Here is a 22108-nt window from a genome sequence, read left to right as displayed (position 1 = left end):
TGACCTTTATGGCTTGAATAAGTCACCAGCCAACCAAGTATTGCTAAGATTAAGTTTGATGCATGGATGTTCCAACGACATGAACTCAATTTCTGAAAGTTAATGGATGACTTTAACTACGGGCTCTTATTTGAACTTAGCACAAGCATAAGTTACAACAGCTGCCACCCTTATTTTTTTTTTTTTTTGGTATATCAGCTGCTCATACTGCTCTCGCATGAGCACAACCAGCTATATCGGTTGCTCTCTATTCATCACCTAGACAGAAGAAGAAACTCTCCAAGAAAAGAAAACAACCACCAGATAATTGAGACGCCAAGGTTTCTATTGCCATCTAAATTTTAACAAGAGAAGTATATTTCTTTTGGTGGGAGTTTGGTTGTATTAAAAAAGCCGGAAAGTTTGGTAGATCTGCTAGTCCTTTGAAACCCTACCGTCTGACACCCTAACCCAGCTTGAATAAATCACCAACCGACCAACAAAGTTTTATTTCCATGGAGGTGGACCCGCTTATGGACGCATACTTCTCAGGACACCCTCTCACTAGCATCACGCATTGGAATTTTTAGGGTATCACCTTTCTCTTTTTTTTTTTTTTGTTCATGTTTCTCTATATTCAGACTGATATTATTAGAAAAATGAAAAGAAATAAGTATGATTATAGGAAAATATATCCCTGAATTCTACTCCAACAATATTCAAGAAATAAGTCTAAATCCAACCGATCTGATGAAACAATATCTATTTCTCCTACAAACCAAAAACAATATGTATATGTAGCTACTGTAGATGATATATTATAGAATTTTTTTGTATGAATATTTTTCTAAACATCAAATTTTGCATGAATATCTTTCAAAATTAATATTTGCATGTATCTTCTCGTAAAATACTTAATTTGCTTTTTTATCTTTATTTTTACATATGTACTTACGCCATCTAATGCCGTTAAAAAATAGTGTAGGCTGGTGATCTTTGGGCTATATAGTGGAGCCATGGGTTGTTGAGGATGGAATGAAGGAGAAAATATTATTTTCACAAAACCCCCTTTCTTATCTAGATATTACATATGAAAGATTCAGTGGATCATATAACACCTTATAGAGTTTAAATATCGTATATAAATCTGTCAATCGAGCCTTTAAAGAAATACCAACGGCGTTGTCTCAAAGTGCGTTATTATTTTCACAAAACCCGCTTTCTTATCTAGATATTACATATGAAAGATTCAGTGTATCATATAACACCTTATAGAGTTTAAATATCGTATATAAATCTGTCACTCGAGCCTTTAAAGAAATACCAAGGACGTTGTCTCAAAGTGCGTTGAGAAAAAGATAAGAAATGGAAGCTATCCTTGGAGATTCCGTGTAGGCTCGCCACCACAAGAATCTACTCCCCGGGTCCCACCTCGCGTGTCAGAAGAAGCCGCCAACTTTCCCCATAATTTTTTTTTTCTTTTTTTTCGAAAAAAATGCCCAAGATCCTGAAGCTAACCCTAACCCAAGTCTCAAATCCTAAACCTAATCGATCGATTGGAGCCAGAGTGACGCAACGGTTCCTTCTCCTCCTTTCTTTCCCGCTGCAGATGGAGCGGAGCTGTCGGTTGCAGATGACGCCAATTCCACCACCGATGGCGATCGATCGAGATAGTGACGCCGACCGAGGGTGTAGAACTGGTAAATGGGGCTACAGAAGGAGGGAGGTGGCCTTGGGGCCGAGAGCCGAGGTTGAAGGATCACATGGCGCCGTAAAACCCCGTGATCTTTTCTGGATTTGTCCTTTCCCCGGTTAATCCCCCCTTTCCTTCCTTTTTTTTGTTTCTTTTTTGGTAATGAGAATGCCTCCTTTCCTTCTCAATTCTTTCGTTCACGGGAGCAAAAATTGCACCGCACCGGCCTTATCCTTTCGAGACAGCTTATAAATAATCCGTGTCGTAATCAATCTACTTCTTGCGGCTTGTTGGTATCTTGGTTGTCTTCGTACTTGGAGCTGGATTCCTTTGAAGGCCGGTCGCTGGGTACAGAAACTATCCATTTACTTGAAAAAAGATCGTATCTTTTTGTGCTCCTCTGGCGTTAAATCTTGACCCCTCGCAATTCTCTGTGTGTTCTTGCTACGCTGGTATCTGTTCCTGACTGATTCTTCGCCTTTCTTGATGTTTTGTTAGTAGATATGAAAAAGATCCGATTTTTAGCTTAGTCCCGGCACGCACTTCACACTCTGTCTAGAATTTTGTGTTTTCTCCAATGATGTTGAATCATATGTCGGAATTTCAAAGAAAATTTCGAAGATTTCTTTTAAGTTCGCTGGCTTCTTTCTCTTTATATCTTTGTTTTTTTTGTAGAATTTAGTCACTGTGCTTGTCGAGTTTCAATTGGCATAACACTCTTATCTTCTTCGAAAATTCCAGGTTTTCTCATTCTCCTTCAGTGTATGTCCGATAGTTTATCTTCTAGTCGGGCGTTCTTACTTGAACAATAGACGGAAAATGGCATATGGGCTGTTGCTTGGTTTCTTATTCCTAGCATCCACGCTATCAGGCCAAGTCTCTGCAAAGGAATGTACGAACACTCCTACTCAGCTATCCTCGCACACAGTCCGTGCTCAGCTTATGTCTACCAAGAATGAAACATGGAAGGAGGAGATGCTTTCTCATTACCACTTGAATCCAACTGATGAGTCCACATGGATGGACTTGCGCCCTCGAAAGCTTCTGAACACTAAAGCTCCGCTCGAGGAGTTTGATTGGTTGATGTTATACCGGAGCATGAAGGGGTTGGGAGGGGTCTATGCGTGGCAGAAAGGAGGAGATTTCCTCAGCCAAGTCTCACTCCATGATGTCCGCCTGGATCCAGATTCGATGTATGCGCAAGCACAGCAGACAAATTTGGAGTACCTGTTGTTGCTGGACGTGGATCGGTTGGTTTGGAACTATCGAAATCAGGCCGGTCTATCTGCTCCTGGTAAACCATATGGAGGGTGGGAGGGGCCAGATGTTCAGCTTAGAGGGCATTTTGTGGGTTAGTGTTTTCTGTTCTTCAAACATAATAGCTGGCATGTGTTTAATTTTGATCGTGGATGCATATTTTCTGACAATTTGTGGAGCCTTACTATCCTGCTTAGATATTGGTTTGGCTTCAATTGCTTAAAGTCCTGTGTTCTGTCGATCTAGTCACAGATGAACTCAATTCTGGGAAGATCACAAAGTTGTGGTTCATTAAGCTGCTGAGCTCTGTCTATATGCCTTTTTAAACCATTTCTGCTTAAAATTGATGTTTGGAAATGAGTGTGCAGGTTTTCTTCTATTACATGCATTACTAATTTGATTAATGGCTGTTACCTGATCAACTAAATTTAATTCAGGATCTCGAATGGACTGTTTGAACTAATTTGAAAAGAAAAAAGGGGAAAGTGTTGCTCTTTTTGTCATATTGTTGAAGAAATTCTCCAATTCTTCAACTTCTTTTATTGGCTGACTAGTGCTGCAAATTGCTTCTGAAATACTCACAAACCTTCTTATTATTTATGAAAAATTAAGGAATAATACAAAATTATTACTCATGAAATATGTGCAAATCATTGAATATTCTCTTGTAATTTGTTTTTCATCATCACTGTTTTGTGGTGTTACTGATCATGGTGGTTGCTTTTACAGACCATTGCTTGTTTATAAATCCATCAACTATTTAGATTATTTCGAAAAAAAAATTCTCGTAGTCTCAGTCTGGATGATATCCACATGTTCCAAGTAATAAATTTTGACCTATGCTGAATTCATTGTTCATGAATGCCAAACTGGTGATTATGCTACTACGTTCTCTAACACTTGGTGAATCAGAGTGATTGCACTGAATGGTAGCTATCATTTTTGTAGGGCATTACATGAGTGCGTCTGCTATGATGTGGGCTAGTACACACAATGATACTCTCTATGAGAGAATGTCAGCAGTTGTTGATGCACTTGATGCTTGCCAGAAGAAAATGGGAACAGGATATCTTTCTGCTTTTCCTCCCAGTTTTTTTGACCTCTTTGAAGCTATAAAAAATGTCTGGGCTCCATATTACACCATACACAAGGTAAGCCTCAGGTGTTAATTGTAATACTCCAGGGAATATTCTTTGTGCATAATGTTCAGTGACCCCGGCTTTGGTTACTTACATCTTCATGTTTGCTCTCATTGTAATTTATTACATAGAAACTAATTCTGCTTTTTTAACAGATCATGGCAGGTCTTCTTGATCAATATTCGTGGGCTGGGAACAGTAAAGCATTACAAATGGTGGTCTGGATGGCTGAATACTTTGGGAACCGTGTGAAAAATGTCATACTGAAATATAGTATAGAGAGACATTGGTTATCTCTAAATGAAGAAACTGGTGGAATGAATGATGTTCTTTATAGGTTGTACAGCATAACGGTAAATTTATTTCATTGCAGTCATTACTTTTTTATCAATAATTCACATTGAACTAACTTATTTGCCAGAATAGTTCTAGTACAATGTAGTTGACATTCATCTACCTAGGCAACCTTTGCTATTTAGTAATGATCAAGATATTTGAAGATTATAAATCAAACAATGTGTGTCTCTTAGCTGTTTGAAGAACATGTAAAGCTTAGCTGTATTAGTTGGTTCAAAGTTTCAAATCAAATACGTATTTCAACTAGGCAAACATTCTTGAAGATATATGCTATGGGAATTAGTTACTTCAGGATGTAGTTTCTTGTTTCTGTTTTTCCCTAGAACCAAAAAAAAGCAAGATATATGATATTAGGAACTGTTAGATCTAAGTTATCACCTTGTTTTGGGAAGCATATTTATGATGGAAAATAGTATCCGCTGACTCTTTACTGAACCTCACATTTGATTCCTGGCTGAACTGTCTGGTAATGTATGTGGAACTGTCTAGTATTGTATGTGGAAGTTCTATTTTTGTGGACTATTGTTGTTGAGCATTTATACTAGAAGCAAAATGTCCAACTTTACTGTGGCACATTTTTTCCTCCAAAAAATATGTTTTAGCAAGTAGATTTCTTTACATCTAACATAGAGAACTTTTGCCATCAAATATATTGCAACAACTTTTGCCATCAAATATATTGCAACTTTCTAACAAATCTGTTTTTGGTTGATTATAAATTTTAATGCACGGATGACATCCATGTGCAGTGTGAGTGCATGAGTCTCTAGATTTGAGTGTCTCTTATTCAGTTCATGTAGGTCTGATTCATATCAGCATTTATTCAAGAATATAAAATTTTAAATGCATGAACCTCCTTGTGGATAATTACTTGCATTGGTTTCATATTCTTCATCTAAGATATCTAAATGTCCAAAATATGAGAGTATGAGAGAGACACACACACAGAGAGAGAGAGAGAGAGAGAGAGTTTTTTTTTTTTTTTTTTTTTTGGGCCCCGGGGGGGGGGAGGGGGATTTCACTATTTCTCTATTCAGAATATTTCAGTTGGTATGACCTCCCCATAACACATCCATCTAGTCAATTTCTTGAACTCGTGAGTGGGTGAATGATGAAATCAAATGGGAAATAGTTTTCCTGCAAAAACGTAAATTTAAAAAGCCATCATCTCATCTTTTTATAGAGAAAATTTTGTAAGAAATTTTGTCCTAATTCTTAAAAATGTTTTATGAAGGGTACCATGTTATTGGTTCCAATAAAGCCAAACTCTTTTTTAATAATACAATTTGAGTATGTAGAACCTTTTCTTTTATTTGGTAAACATTCAGTACATTACTTCATAAACTTCACAATCGTCCAGTCCTCAGATCCTCCTGCACCCTGGTTCTCTAGGTCAGTATATTTGTTACTCTATTTTTTTTAATCTAATGTAAACTTTATTCATTCAGTCATTTATAATTACTTCAACTGATTCCTTGTATACAATATGTGTAGTTGGTTTTCCTTGAAGCATATAAAGTCCATCTCAAATATAATGTTTGTTGGAGAATATGTTATCATGGTCCTTTGGCATCTCATATTGACTTTGAAAATATAACATGAATTATGGGAAAATTACTGCAATATATATTAGAATTTCTTTGATAATATTTATATCTAGATGGAAATTGTGTAGCTTGAAATAACTAGTTTTGTTCACATATATTGATGGGGAAATGATGGTAAAATAACTTAACCACACATTGATGGTGAAATAGATTTTGTATCCAATGCTTTTGCATATCTATAACTGTTGTATTGTAGTTTGATTCTATGTGATTTAACATGAATGATTTCCATTGGAGAACTAGTATACCTGCTGCAATCTGGAAAACTCTACCTCAAAATGCAACTTTGTTGATACTAGTTTTAGTTATATTTATGAACTAGAATTGTTGGCACAAATAATTGGGGAAATTTGCAAGTCCACTTTATTTTAATTTTTGCAAAAATGATCCACTTTTACTTTTTGCCCTGCATAAATGGTGTTTGGACTTTACTGGACTGTTATCCCCTGTCCTTATAACTACTATAAGAACATTCTTACATTTGCACCATTCTACTGCATGTGCATCTCTTAGCATCATGTGTCTTTGTCTAGTGCTTTTTGAGCTAAATATATGCATTTATCTATGGGTTAGATGCATATATGGTTCAGTAGAGTCCAAAACATACTTTTCCTGAAAAAAGGTATCTCATTGTTGCTAAGTGAAAATAAAGTTTTTTTTTATGCAACATCCCCATATCAAGTTATCCATTTATCTTCTTTTTTAGCGTATTTGGTAGGTTTCTTTTATTCCTTTTGTAATATGTGAATTTCTATGTTGACTTTTATTCTAATTTTTATGTTGACTTCATGCAGAATGATCAGAAGCATTTGATATTGGCTCATCTTTTTGACAAACCATGTTTTCTTGGTTTTCTTGCTCTGCAGGTCAGCATCATTCCTAGCTAAAATCATGGATTTGCTCCTTATTAACTTGCAGTATTTTCCTTTTTCATTTTACCAGTAAATTTCATTCTAAACAAAAGAAATGGAATTTATATGAATCTGCTATTTTGACTTGGAGGTTCTTTGTCAGACAAGATTAATTTAGCGCATGGACTTCACAGATTTCTATTTATTGGTAATCTTGTTTGCAATTCAGTAGTTACTATCAAATGTGTAACAGGTATTATGATAGCAAACACTGTTTTCAACTAGCTAATTACTACTACTTACCAAAAAAATCAGACTTTAGCCAATAAGGCTTATGTCATCTCTGTGCATTTCAATTTAAATATGGATCAAGGTACAATGCGTCAGTTTTTTTGATTTTTTCTGAATGCCAATTCTCAGTCAATTGGAGCCACCTTCTTGTTTAATAAAAATTTTGGCAAGAGAGTGGTCTGCAGTCGTTGAAGGCCCACTTGGTGGGCATAGCAACACACTTTATTGGTTATGGAGCTTAAGCTGATGGTTGAATGTGGCGAGCCTCCAATGTTCAGTCTGAATAAAGTGAAGGTTTGACTATACATTTGCCTCTAAAGCACACTATTTGAGTGATAAACCCTAATTAAAATACAATCCAAACAAAAGGCCCGTGGATGATAAGTAACTATGCAGGTGCTGAAGCTTTAAAAGAAACACCTGAATTTGGAAATTATAAATTTTTCAGGGGGCAAGATAAAAGAAATATGGTAATTTTTAATCTATACTATATGAGCAAACAATATGTTTAAATTTTAGACTATCACTCAAAATATTCTACCCATATACCCTAAGAAACTTTACTTAAATTTTATTCCGAAATTTTCAATTGTTTTTCTATGCAATCTCTATGCTTTTGATTCTTGATCACTCAAATCTAACCCGAACTTTGCACTTCTTGCTCGTTTCTAATTTGTTGGCTTAATTAGGAATTCTTTCTCCAAATTTTCCTAAATTTGTCCTAAATCACTCCGATTCAAGTAGACTATCTTTTCCTTTTCTTATGTGATTAAGGAAAAGGAAAGAGCTGAGCTATCTAACACGTCATAATTTTCACTTTTCTATATTTGTAACCACTGAATTTTTGACATGTGAATCACTCCTAAACTATGAAGGTGTATTGTTTTTTTCCTTTTTTTTTATAATAAAGAAGTATGCTCTCTTGAATGCACTGTTTCTCAGCTATTTACAGTTTTTTATCAACAATATGCATTCCAAATCATGCATTTCTTGATGAATCCTATTTCTTTCCTTTCTGAATCTCCTTTCCCTCAAATCTTTCCTAAACCCTAAACTGCTAAAAGTATTTGACCTTGGTGGCCTTCTACTTGATATATGATAACATGTAATGTCCGTTTCTAACAGGCATTGAATGTGACCATTTGCTTGTACCTTGAAATATCTAATGTGGTTACGAAAGGGACATTACGAGAAGGTTGTTCACATATAGCCTTGAAGCTGAAGGCAATCATATTATGTTTTCCATCAAATCCCCTTGCTTGTATGAGGTTAAACGAGCTGCACTATGAGGTCACTATGGCATTGCCAGACATCCTAGTGTTACGTGTTACGCCTAGAGCCAAGGCTTTTTAGACTCATATTGCAGTCATTATTTGGGAAAATAATATCATGATGATACTCAGCAAACCTTGTTCGAAAAAGATACATAGAGATACATGTTGAAAGTTACTAGAGATACAAGAAGACAAGCTTGACCTTCTTCTGTTATTGTCTCTGTGCTATATTTGATTGTTTTAAAGATGAAACTAGTAACATGACTGAACCTTAAAGGGCTCTTGTTTTACTCTTTCCAAGAAGATTCCTTCCTAATTAATGTAACTAGTGCATCCATAGAATTTCACTGTCTTCTTCTCACTATAATGTTAAAAGAAAATAATATTAAATAAATAAACAAACTTGTCCAGATCAAGTGGCAAGTCTTCCAGTCCCAATTTCTCTTATTCAATAAACCTAGAGCCTTGTGTTAATGCATAATCTTCCTGATGCCCCAGTTGTTTACCTAATTTTCCATAAACAGGTGCATATTTAGTGTTCTTACACTCGAAATAACAGTCCTCACAGTGAATCTTGATCGATATAATGAAACCTAGCTTGCAAATTTAAAGCCAACAATTTAACAATTGTAGAAGTTTTATAGCATACAATTTGAACATTCAATGGGTTGCTAAGCTACATGCTTTGATGGATTCTCATCTGCGATCAATAACCTAACCTCTCCTCTGGTTAAAAGTGAATATGAATATTTTAATACTTACAAAATAAAGCTTCTCTCTTCATCCCATCTTCTTGAAGTTCTAGTAAAATATGAGCAATTTTTCCCAATCCCTACTTTTGTATATTTACATGTAAAACTTGTTCCTCCAAGAAGCTTGACCTTGTCAATTGAATGTCGAGACTTTTAATGTCAGCACAAGAAATATGAATGTGATTCAAATTTTAATGTGATGATGTCCATCATATGGACAGTATTTTATGAGCTGTGATAAGCCACAACATGCACATTCTTCCATATCTGCAACAGTTGATAAAAAAGTTGCTTATATTGAATAAGTTTGGACTCACCATGGAAACAGGCTTTGTTGTATGATGGGATTGCATCAAGATATAAAAAATCAACTATCCTTGCATCACCTCTGAGTAAGGTTGATGCAATACTTGATGCAACCAGCCAACCATAGTCTTCATTTCATATAAAACTTGAATTGTTGCTTATTTGCGAGGACAAGGTCTTTCTATGTCATCTGCAGCACTTCTGTTTTTTTAAATAAATTATTCTTAGCCATGATAATAGGAACACTTATTTTCATCTTACTAAAATAATAATCCACATGTAGCTTTGAGTTCTAAGTTAGTTGAAACTAAGGCCTAAATTTTGTAGGTAATTATGTAGCTGAGTGAAAATTAAAAGCCCCAATTTTTTGCCTGTTTTGTTTGGACAAGTCCAGTCGCAACTAAAATATATTAGTGTTTGCTATCTTAATATATCCATGTGATTATTCTATACAAAAAACTCTATTATTTGTTTCATGTTGCTTTCTTCCATCGCGGAGAGATGATCTTTCATTTGAATCCCATAGATAATTCTTGGAATTGGACATGTAGAACAAACATCATAAGCATGGCAATTATCATATCAATGAATGATTGTAGCTACTGTATTAATGGCTTCAGGGAAGCTGCTTTGATCACTATAAATAATTCATGGAAAATGGTAGCATGTTTTCTAAGAACTGTGAACATATTAAGATGGAATATTAAGTTTATGAGAGTGAAAACCTGAGATCCATTGTATAGCCAATAAATCTAATGCCATTTAGCATGTTCCCCAAGTATCTTATTTCTTATAATAATGCATTTTCACCATCATTACTTTTGATAATAAATATATATCCATTTTTTTCTTTAATCCTAGATGATGCCACCTTTACATGTTGGTTGCAGACTGATAGCCTTTCTGGCTTTCATGCCAATACACATATCCCAGTTGTTATAGGAGCGCAAATGCGATATGAAGTCACTGGTGATGCTCTTTACAAGGTAAAACTTATTAATGGTATATGCCAGTGCACTTAGCTGGCTGTGTAATGATCTGGAAGCTAGTTCCTTATTTTTTGTTTCCTTGGAAAATAACATCATTCTTAGTCCAAAAAGTTATTTTCAAAAGGTATAAGTTGTCTTAAAGGTCTAGTTAGAAGCCACAATTCCTCTGTAAGAATTGGCAGTTCACTACAACCATTAGCAAGATTTCCAAGTTCTAGACTTCTTTTGAATTCAATTGTTCCTACTTGCTTGTACTGCACTCTTCCATTTGGAACAGCGATCATATGCTTGTATGATGGTTGAACGGTCCACTTGTAGTGTTAAGAGTATCATGGTCTATATATTCTTTTCCACATTTTTACATGGTCTACTGGAGCTTGCTGTATCAGTGACATCAGCTGGAATATTGTACAACTTTGTTTTATAGCACCTCCATTCAGTCCACAAATTAAAGAGCAACATGGCTCGTGTTTAACATTTATATTTTTCCTCTGAATATTTGATTTCTATAAGTTTAATGGTGTCGTAGCATTGTTATGACCTTGCTGGATGAATTGAAGATAATTTTTATCCAACTCACAGGAAATTGGAACATTCTTTATGGATATTGTGAATTCTTCCCACAGCTATGCAACAGGAGGAACCTCCGTCAGTGAATTCTGGTAATAAAACAAGGCAATATATTTTTTTTTATTACCATTTTTCACAACAATAGAGTTTTTTTTAATTTGGGTGTTTTTGTTTTTGGGGGGGAGGAGTGTTGATGCAGCTGGTTTTTTGAACTACTGATTAATTCTTTGTTTTTGAGAAATGATATGCTTGAAGATGCTTTTGTTGTTAATTGTGGGTTCATTCCTTTAATTTTCATACAGGTCTGATCCAAAACGTTTAGCAGACACTCTAAGTACAGAAAATGAAGAGTCCTGTACAACATACAACATGCTTAAGGTGTCTAAAACTTGATTTCAGTATTGATGCTATCAAAATTATGTTGGAAAGTTAACTAGCCTAATGGCATTTGGTTTGCACGTAAAGCTTTTCTTTTTTTATAGGTACTAATTTTATGTGCAAATGCCCTATCTATACAGGTTTCTCGCAACTTATTCAGATGGACGAAGGAAATGATGTATGCTGATTATTATGAGAGAGCCCTGATGAATGGTGTGCTAAGCATTCAAAGAGGCAGGGAGCCTGGAGTAATGATCTATATGCTACCACAGGGGCCTGGGAAGTCAAAGGCACGAAGCTATCATGGATGGGGAACTAAGTTTGATTCATTTTGGTGTTGTTATGGAACAGGTAATGCTATATTATTACCTCAGCACATTGTGTTCCTTAAGTAATCCGTGATATTATATGAAGCTTTCTGTGATACTAATACTTCCTGAATCTTGGTTTTCTGTATTCTAAAAGTAATGTGACCTATAATGCAAGTATTCCCTAAACCATACTGTGTTGTCGTTAAATTTCTCTTGCTCAAGAAAACCCATAGCTGAACTTCTACATCGCTTGGGTTTTAAAGCTGTCTTTTGAGACCTGAGATAACATGACTCTAGCATTTCTATTGCTATTCCAGACTTATAATCGTCAATCAGTTTAATGAAAAAGGTCCTTTAGTAAGGCACCATTTACAGGCGTCGGTGCATCAATATCTATTAGCAGTAGATCGACTGATATTGCAATGCCTATGCATGTCCAGATGTTAGATTTTGTCTGCTCCAAACATGCTATTTTTCATCTGGTCTGTTCACACCTACTGTTTTTAAACACATTATGTTGTTGGTGAGTACATGCATCTTCTTTTGTTTTCCAGGAATAGAATCATTCTCGAAGCTTGGAGATTCTATTTACTTTGAGGAGAAGGGAAGTACACCCGGACTCTATATCATACAATATATACCAAGTTCTTTTAATTGGAAATCCGGAGAGATTGCACTTCACCAAAAAATAAAACCTGTTAGCTCACAGGACCCTTACCTTCAAGTCACATTGACCATTTCTGCAAATGAGGTATTTCTGAGAGCATCATTGTTTTAACTGCTTAAAGGATTGCCAAGTAGTAACTAAAGCTTACTTCTTGAATATCATGGTTCTTACTTCTGCAATTAGCTGACAATTACACTCTTCTAATGGCTCTTGGCTTCCTTCCCATAGGAAAAAGGAAATATTTTTTAATATATAAAATTCCACTTCAACGTTGGCCTTGAGATCATTTTATTTATTAGTGGACATAACAAATAGCTTTTCTCAATTTGTAGACATTTCAGGGAGCTAAATTGTGTTCTTTTGACTCTTGTATCTCACTGTAACAGTCAATTAGTCAGTCTTCAACCCTGAACCTGCGGATACCTTCTTGGACATCTTTAGATGGTGCAAGAGCAGCATTAAATGGTCAAGATATGCAACTACCATATCCAGGTGACTTGTTTTGATCTTTGTTCCTTTTAGTTGATCTATCCAGATCTTATGCATATTTCTTCTGGACCTCTTTAGATTAAAAGCTAGAAAATCACTCACATTTGAAGGTAATATTTGAACTGAAGAAACAGACATGTTCATAACAGATTTGGCATGTAAGGTGATAAGAATACTGGAGGAGGTGCCTTCATATGTGGATAACAAGAAGCAGCATAATATTGCCACTTGAAATTAAATAGTTTTACAATGCCATTCAAGCCAGTATCTTTGGTTATGCAAAATTGATAAACAAAGTAGAAATTAGTGTATTTAAATAAATGTGTGACATCAGAGAAATAAACAGAATTGAGGACTTCATAGGCAGATTCGAAATAAGATTGGGGGAGGTCTAGCACTAGGAGAAAAATTTTGTGCATTAAGAGAGAGAAAGTCATTATACCGAAAGTGTCAAGGCTGGTTCAAACATTCTGTAGCTAAGACTAGATTTCGATGAAGTCACCAGAAAAAGTTCAGAGTGTTACATTTTAAAAGTAACAAAAAAAAAAAACAGTAGTTTGTGCCGAGTTCTTTATGTCCTTCCAGCATTTTGTATTTTGTGCATCTTGTCCCACTGTTTACATAAGTAGTCATAAATCATGAGTTTTAGCATCTCACTTCTTTGTAATTGACACATAGCTGGAGTCTGACAGTCATCTGGATAGTTTATGGATGTTAAAATCTTAGACATCGACATGAGGCTCTTAAATAGCCTCATCTATTTCGGAACTTCATTCATTCTAGGAGAGAGAATATTTGGTTATTCATATGTTAAAGAACTGATGCCGTTCATGACACTCCCTATTACTTTTTAACTACATTTCTCCATTACTTTTGAACTACATTTGATTGGTTGTTACTGGGAGTTGACGAGAGCTTAGATTTTAAACAGAAATGAAGGTATAATCACTTTGAACTTAGGAGGGGAAAAGAACATCACAATCTACATGCAACAGTCATAGCTGCTGTGACAATGAGCAGATGCATGATTCACCATGCTCTTTGCTCTCAAGTTCACACGAAATTATACTTCACTTTGTTAGAAGATCAATTGAAGTTCAGCCGATATCATATTTTCTTTAGTAAATGTACCTCATCATTGACTCCCCCACCTCCTCTCTTCTTTGTTCATTGGCAGGAAATTTCTTTGGTGTCACCAGAATATGGGCTTCAAATGACAACTTGGGTCTTCAGCTCCCCATCAATTTAAGAACAGAGGCCGTAAAAGGTTACATCATGGAACTCTTTGCCATGCCGTTATATAAATACATGCATGTTGTGCCCCCCCTCTCCTCCCCTCTCATCAAAAATTGGTTCTAGAAGACACACGAGGAACTAACCAAATAATTTGCATGTTCAAGAAGGTTAGCAAAATTGGAACTAATATAGCCTTGATTGGTATTGTTTTCCAATTTCACAGATGATCGACCTGGATATGGGTCCATCCAGGCAATCCTTTTTGGTCCGTACCTTCTTGCAGGTCTGACTGATGGCGATTGGGACATTAAGACTGGAAATTCCACCTCCCTTTCAGATTGGATCACTGCAGTACCAGCTTCATATACTTCTCAGCTGACATCACTCACCCAACAGTTCAACAACAAGACCATGGTCATCTCTAACTCAAATGGTTCTCTCGCGATGGAGAACTGGCCCGACGATGGAACTGATGGTGCTGTTCATGCAACGTTCCGAATTGTCACTCCAAACTCAAAGAGCTCACGTGTCTCTGCCCGTAAGATGGTTGTTGGAAGCTCTGTGATGCTTGAGCCATTTGATCTTCCTGGGATGGTGGTGCAGCAAGGGCCAAATAATGGCCTGATAATCTCTGGTGCCACTGGATCAAGATCTTTATTCCGCCTGGTTCCAGGATTGGATGGGAACCCAAACACTGTGTCTTTAGAATCAGTGAGCCAACAGGGCTGCTTTGTGTCTAGTGGAGCAAGTACTTCAACCAGGAGCATTCAGCTCATATGCCAAGGGGTTTCAGTATCAGATGACATATCCTTCCGTCAGGCGGCAAGTTTCACTCCTGTTTCTGGGTTGAGGCAGTACCATCCTGTCAGTTTTGTGGCCAAGGGTGCAAGAAGAAATTTCCTCTTGGAGCCGTTGCTGAACTTGAGAGATGAAACTTACACCATCTATTTCAACATTACAGCTTGAAGATGCTTATGGACCCAGCTAATTGGACCCTGAGAGTATCGTAACGACCACCACAAAGCATCACTTCTTGGTGAAGATCATAGACTGGATCTTGGGGCATCTGAAGAGTTTCGACCACCAAAACATAATGCTTCAATATGCTAGGTGCTACAATAAAGCCCTATTCATGGGATAATTCCCTTTGGCTCTGAACTATAGAATAAAATGCTGGTCCTATCAATAAAAGTGTATTTTCTGCATTTTTAATAATTGTGGGTGATGAATATTTGCACCTGTGATCTCTTCCACATCGGAGCTCGATAGCATCTCTCTGGTAACTGCATAAAAGTATTCTTTTCGACCATTTCCCATTTACACTCTTCCTCTGACCTGGTTCTTTAATGGCTTATAAATTTGAGCAATCTGATGTAAAGCTGCAGATCAGTCTGGAACTCTTCCGTGGATTACAAGTGTGCCTGCAGTGGCCTCTCCGAATCTGTCTGCGAAAAAATTGACATGGGAAGATCAACAGAATGACTTCTGTTTGATGATGCCAACTGGAAATGAGAAACATTTTTGACATGAAATTGGATCGCAATCCTATAAAAGAAGCAGATCCCGGTTTCTAAAACGCAAGTCTTTCAACCAGCAAAACATTATGATAAAGCTACTACAGGCAGGAGTCTAGTCAACCCTATCCCCCTGCACATTTGCGAGAGTTGTGTGTCCACAATTCATGGAAACCAGTAAACTCAACAATCATATTACATACCCATTCCAATCCAAGCGAACAACTTCGCCACACGACAAGAAGAAATTTATCCAGTAAATTTGATCTCTGTGTTTCTTTCCTCTCATTTCTTTGCAAGAGTAAGCATGCATACAAATAAACTAATAATACTCAGTAATATAGTCAATAAAGAATAACATATGTTCTTAACCCAACACTATTACTAACCTTTCGACTAGAGGACTCTAAAGACGTATTTGGCTGCAAGCAGTTATGCACGTCTAAATGGGATACAAGGAGCCAAATTTTGAAGAATCCAGCAGCATTCAAAAGTTAATGCCCTTCCAATGGATCTCCTGAACTAGGGCAATTGCACCCACCATTTATTTGGCGGTAGGTTTCAGATTATTCCAAAACATCATGTCGCATATGCAACTGCATCTAGAACAATATTACAGCATAAAATTAGATTTGCAGCAACTCCAATCTCGTCAACGGCCAAAAACCTCTACGGTCTATCGTGGCCAGTAAATTCCATTGTTAGCTTGACATGTACTTCTCATTAACATCAATTTTGACTTTCTACTCCCACATTTCCTATATCAAATATTTCCTATTTCATGCTCAATTTCCTCTAATGACTCACCATCGTAACTTTCTAGAGGTACTATCAAATAATAATAATAATAATAATAAAAAACATTGGACCCACCGTGGCCGGTCATATTGCCACTGTTGATATCAGTATAGTTGGAAGAGGAAGCCCATGATGCACCAATCAATGGGATTTGTCCAAGATACAGGAACTCCTAAGTCAAATCATTTCCCCAAACCATGTACATGGATCTTTCCCCAAACTAACATCCACAAACTGCTGCCCTTAGCAGATGTTCCACCTTGCCTCGATGAAGGTATCACAAATTTGCTACAACACATAGAAATCAGCAATATATAGATTGATAAAACGAGCAGCACCAAATACTTCCCGAGACCAATCGATCCTAGCATCAGGCTCGCAACCACATTAAGTTTTGGCAAGCACCCAAAGTTCACTCCAGACACCAATCTGCAATACAGGCCTGCAATTTGTTTGATACCATGCCAGGCGGATCACATCAGTAGAAATATTTGATCCGAGTTTCCCTAAACATCAAATCGGCGATTATCTAAGCAATTATCCCAACAAATCTTGCAAACAAAATGCACTAGAGTCAATCAACCAGCTCTCTCATTAGTATTTCTTGAAACATTATGCCATATCCACAAGTGAAATACACAAGGCTATTTACACATTTTGGTATTTGTCGAGCAGCAGTAAGCCGACTCATCTAACATAGATTCATCTCTCTAATAATAGCACCAACACTTGGAGATTACAGGTAGCCTACCTAGGAGCGAAGGGCTTCACAACCCACCATTTGGCAACAAAATTCTGATTCAAGTCAGCTTACGAGTTTGTATGGCTTGAAGAACACCTCATTCAATGATGTTTTGAAGAACAACAGCTTTTCAATATGTAGTGTCCCACACAGGGAAAGCAAGATAAATTTAAAAGCAGAATACAAAGTGGGAAAAACAAATTCACGGAGACCGAAGATAGTTGAAGCCCATTGAATCCATCTGAAGATCAACAAAAATTAAAGGATGCTCAGGCTTGAACTAAAATAGGAAAATACAGCTAATAGGAAAACACAGCTAAAATATTCCACCATTTCATGAACTGTAGGATCTTCAACTCCTTGATCTCATTATTTTTCTACCACCCGCCATCTCCTTATCTGCGGCCATTCCAGACCTCATCTCCCATATCAAATCTATAAAAGATCATCTTCCATTATGCTGTCATTGCAACTGGGTATTCCGTACTAAATCAATAAGTGCGTCACCATTTATTTCAACACATTTAATTATAAATAGACATAAGATAGTGCCATAGCCATGCATAACTCTTAAATCTAAAGTACCAAGTACCAACCAAGATAACTTGCTAATAATCTCATACTAAGTATGTATCAAAAATCAATCCCCCAGCTTCCTTTGTCATTGTCTACCAAAATCAACAGAAATATCTTTAATAGCATCTATGCTAAAAATCTGCAACAACAATCTAAAGTTATGAACAGAGAAGGTAACGAGGCAAAATGGTCCATCTAAATAAAGGTTTCATGGGGATACAGCACAATCTAAAAATAGCCCAAGTGTTCGCTACTAGTCAAACATATTGTAGAAGGTGAAAATAAGCCACCAAGCCCCCATCCACACTCCCTTCTCCTTGTAGCTTACAAGCAGAGCAACAAAAGAAATGGATATGTGATGCATAGTTAACATAAATAAACCCATATACATAAATGCATGCATACAATCTATGTCATACTTTATGGAGCCAGTGATATAACTATCAAATGTCTAGACATGATGGAAGCTATAAAAGAAATGCAATCACACACATGCACACAACCCCCTCAAATACACTATGCAAAAGCGTGGCAATACTCAAACAAAATTACAAAAAAAATAAAATGAAAAACATAAATACTTAACCAGGCATCACCAAATTACTGCCATCACTCTGTCCCTCCACCCCAACCTACACATACCCAAAAAAAGAAGAAGAAAGAAAACAAAAAACTTAACCAGGCATCACCAAATCACTGCCACCACTCCCTAGCCCCCCACTCCCCAATTAATTAACTTAAAAATACAACACAGAAACATGAGTAGAGATATGAACTTCCACACCATTTCATGCACCACTGCTGATACCACTGAGAAAATGTAACATGAGGACCACGGTAGCAGGTTACAAAGCTAGCCAAATCATAAGCCACATTAATGTCCATCAAACCAGCACGAATAAAAACTTACACACCAGATCCAACATGCAAACCTTTTCTGATCATCAAGAAAAAGTACTTGAGGCTGAGGCTGCAAGGATGCCCCAGAAATCATGCATCGGGCCATTTACGGCGACAAAGGACACTGAAAAGAAACCACCATCAACAGAAAAGGCATGGATAAGAAAGAGAAGCATCACTTTGGAGTTCCTTGGCCTTCTCTCTCGGCTCTCTAGATCTTGTCAAGTTTTTCAGCCTTAACTACAGGGTTTGCTTTAGCAATGGCATCCCTGGCAGCTGTTCGGTAGTCAAATGGACAGTTGTGCTTGTCGGAATAGCGATGCACAGCACAGAAAAGGTTCCCACACCGACAACTGAAGCCCGTCAAACCCACCCGTTTCCTACAAGTGTTGCATCTGTTCGGACCCTCCTCCATCTTTGCTTCTCCTCCCTCACCTGAGACCAAAGCATCAAATGGCTGTGATGAGATGGCCTTCAGATCTACTGGACCAGCCCCTATGTCCAGGTTTCCAGAAACAATGGGCTCTTTCCCACTTCCACTGCCACTGCCATTCACGATACTGCCCATGGAGGACGCCGCCAACTTGGCTTGTTCCTGCTTCAACATCATATCCTTGTGGCACTTGGAGCACATATTCATCGTAGCTGCACTTCCAAAGAAGCCGCAGTTGTTGATGCAGAGTCTTGGACCTTCAGGGGCCTGGCATCCAGTCTCATCGTGCTCCATCTTTTTTTTCTTTTTTTTTTTTAACTAACCTGAAACACCACAACCTCAAAATCTAAACAACAAAGCAATTTTATGCAAACCTCTATACAAACACTATGCTTTAATACTCTAAAAACCCTAGCCACCAATCTAACCATGTCCAAAGTATTGAAAGGTAAAAAAGCTAAACCTTCAAGAATCAAAGACCACAAATAGTCTAAGAGAGAACGATCACAGTTCAGAACCAACCTGCCAGTATAAACGCCAGTGATTGATCCAATTTAAGAACCTGATACACTAAACGCATCTAGATTTTATCTACAACTGCCCAAACCCAAAATCAAGAATAGTGATTCACCGAAATTGATCCAGTTCACAACTATTATCATCAGATAATCCTCAGAAATCTTTAAATTCAGCTGAAAACAACGAGATTATTCAAGCAATCAAATTAAAAAGAAAAACATCGTAACAAAGTCTAACCTTTATCGTGTAGCCTAACCAAATAGAGGATAAAAAGAGGACATCTCGGATTAAAACCGTAATTTAATAAAAAATGAAGCTGTTACGTTATAAAAAAATTTCAAAATTTCAAGAACCTACAACAAGAAGAAGGGGGGGAAACAAAAATAGAACTTCACAACAATTTCATGCAAAAGCTAATGCCTTTAAATCTAATCATGAGCCCAAAACTAGACAGAACCGAACTCAGACCGGTATAATATTTTAATTAGAGAAAAAAAAAAAAGGAGTAGGAGGCGGCGGAGGAGGAGGAGGAGAAGGGAATAAAAGCACCAGAACAACTCGTGATCAGTCATACAACTTTTTATTTCGAAATTATGAAGAAAAAAGAAGAGAAGGTAAAAAAGGGAACGTAACCTTTAAGCAATTAAATCAATTGAACCAGAAACCAAGCTTAACCCTCGGTTATAGCCCCCACCCTCCCCCACCCAAACTAAAAACACAAAGAAACCAAATCCGGGCTAATCAAAACCCTAGCATACCTGCTCGAAATGGCCTTCTTCCCGACTCCTCTGCAGCGTGATCCCCCACGATCCGCTGTCATCAAAACAAATAAATAAATAAACAAAACGGATCAAAACCCCCCGTTATCAGATCAAAAACTCCACGAAAAATAATCAACAGAAATAGGTCGAAACCCTAACCCTAGCGGCCAGAAATCGCCTCGGGATCGTGGAATCGAGGGCTCGGAAGAGGAAATGGAGATAAAAAGACGAAGGAGAGAGCGAGAAAGAGAGAGGTGGGTTGGGTTACCATTCCGCCCCTATTGAAGACGAGCCTTGCGTCTCCTAACCACAGTTCCGCAAATCATTTATATGCGATCAACTACATCGGCCGTCCATTCACCTAGGAAGGAGATCTCACCCGTTTGATGATGGTATACTCGTATGATGTCTTATGCGTTCGTTTAGATAAAGCCTTCGCCGCGAGACGATGCTGCCCGACCGCCATGCCCTCGCGGTTTAGACTTTAGAGTACCGAGTCGGGGTACTGATAACCCTGAGATCCAACCAAATTAATATATACCAATGACGTGGAGTGTTTGTTGCCGTCGGATGTTGTGGTTTTGAGATGCAACTGACTGCTTTTGGATCAAAGTCGACGTGTTCCGGCGGAGCGATTATGTTTTTTCGCCTCTTTTTGGTTGTTCTCGTGCGCAGAAATTACCATGCGGGCTGTCTTTCATCTTAGAACTCGGCGTTTACAGATTTTACTCTAGAATTTAATTCTAGTAGTCTTCACCAGCTTAGTCCTTGCAGTGGAACTGAGAGCCACTTCGAATGCTGATGCTTTTTAATGGAGAGTGATTCAGTGACTGTAATTAACTAAATCGAAGATCAAACTAGGAAGGCGGGCAAACATCACCTAATTTAGGGTATTTGATGCTTTGAGGCGAGGCACATCTATTAGAAGGCGATCAGGCTACAGATTGGATGACCTTCTTCGTAGTCGAGTACTTGGACAGAGTATTTTGAACTTCTGAGGTATAAGTGTCTAGAACTTTTTAGAAACATATTGTTTTTTGATTTTCTTCTATATATTCGCATCAAACAATGTAAAATACCCGTAAAAGGAAAAAATAAATAAATAAATAAATCCACCGATATTTAACCAAAAAAAAAAGTTAAAACCGCCGGATATTCTTGATAATAATCATAAAACAGCGAATGGCTCCATATTTAAGAAGTGACGCAAGTGTGGCATCACGTAGGAAAGAATAGTTTAGTGGTATTCCCACACATGCCCGGACATCGTATTACCGACGAAAATTTCCATGCATGAAAGCAGACAACTTTCTTTTATTTCCAACACATTCTTGTCGTGGAAATTTGTAAAGGATCTATTTGGATGCCGGTGCATACGACTCGTAATCCGGGACTCTCCAAGTAGCACCAAAATTCAATAAAACCATACGTCGAACTCTTTCAAAAGATAGTTCTTAGTATGTGTTCCCAAACTTCTTAGAGGTTATATCAATTCCCTGTATTTAGTAACAATTCCATGAGTTACATCAATTCCTTCCTGCCACTTGGTAAGATAATTGTTTGCATCACTCCTTAGTTACATGACTTAATTTTTCCCAACCGAAAGAGTTGTTTCCTTCCAGCATTAACTAACCCATAAGACTTCTACAAGCTCATGTCACTTACTTTCATGAGGCTTAGCATGCATAGACAGCTAACAGGACATGCATGGATTCACTA

At 37.3% G+C, this 22108-nt stretch overlaps 2 protein-coding genes across 6 annotated transcripts; one reads left to right on the top strand and one right to left on the bottom strand.

The window, feature by feature from the left end:
* The first annotated feature begins 1523 nt into the window (after positions 1-1523).
* Positions 1524-15466, top strand: LOC103702309. 5 transcript variants are annotated; one of them, XM_008784676.4, is made up of 13 exons: positions 1524-1750; positions 2414-3023; positions 3878-4080; positions 4224-4421; positions 6827-6898; positions 10397-10492; positions 11078-11157; positions 11368-11443; positions 11584-11794; positions 12309-12505; positions 12808-12913; positions 14088-14177; positions 14370-15466. In XM_008784676.4, the coding sequence occupies exons 1-13, from the start codon at positions 1589-1591 to the stop codon at positions 15110-15112; spliced, it is 2844 nt and encodes a 947-aa protein (XP_008782898.2). In that variant the 5' UTR covers positions 1524-1588; the 3' UTR covers positions 15113-15466. The 5 variants fall into 5 exon arrangements, with proteins under 5 accessions (XP_008782898.2, XP_017697125.1, XP_017697122.1 ...); XM_017841636.3 differs by having other exon boundaries at positions 1533-1790; positions 14370-15112; XM_017841633.3 differs by having other exon boundaries at positions 1534-2124; positions 14370-15112.
* Positions 15467-18539: 3073 nt separating this feature from the next.
* Positions 18540-20677, bottom strand: LOC103702310 (zinc finger A20 and AN1 domain-containing stress-associated protein 8-like). The gene is made up of 3 exons (XM_008784677.4): positions 20549-20677; positions 20387-20441; positions 18540-19432 (listed from the first exon to the last, which is right to left on the bottom strand). Exon 3 carries the CDS (start codon positions 19401-19403, stop codon positions 18888-18890), a length of 516 nt encoding a protein of 171 aa, XP_008782899.1. The 5' UTR covers positions 19404-19432; positions 20387-20441; positions 20549-20677; the 3' UTR covers positions 18540-18887.
* Between the last annotated feature and the right edge of the window lie 1431 nt (positions 20678-22108).

The sequence above is a fragment of the Phoenix dactylifera genome, chromosome 7 (assembly GCF_009389715.1).
Source record: "Phoenix dactylifera cultivar Barhee BC4 chromosome 7, palm_55x_up_171113_PBpolish2nd_filt_p, whole genome shotgun sequence".
In the NCBI taxonomy this organism is placed as follows: domain Eukaryota; kingdom Viridiplantae; phylum Streptophyta; class Magnoliopsida; order Arecales; family Arecaceae; genus Phoenix; species Phoenix dactylifera.
This window is presented reverse-complemented; position numbering and strand designations above follow the sequence as displayed.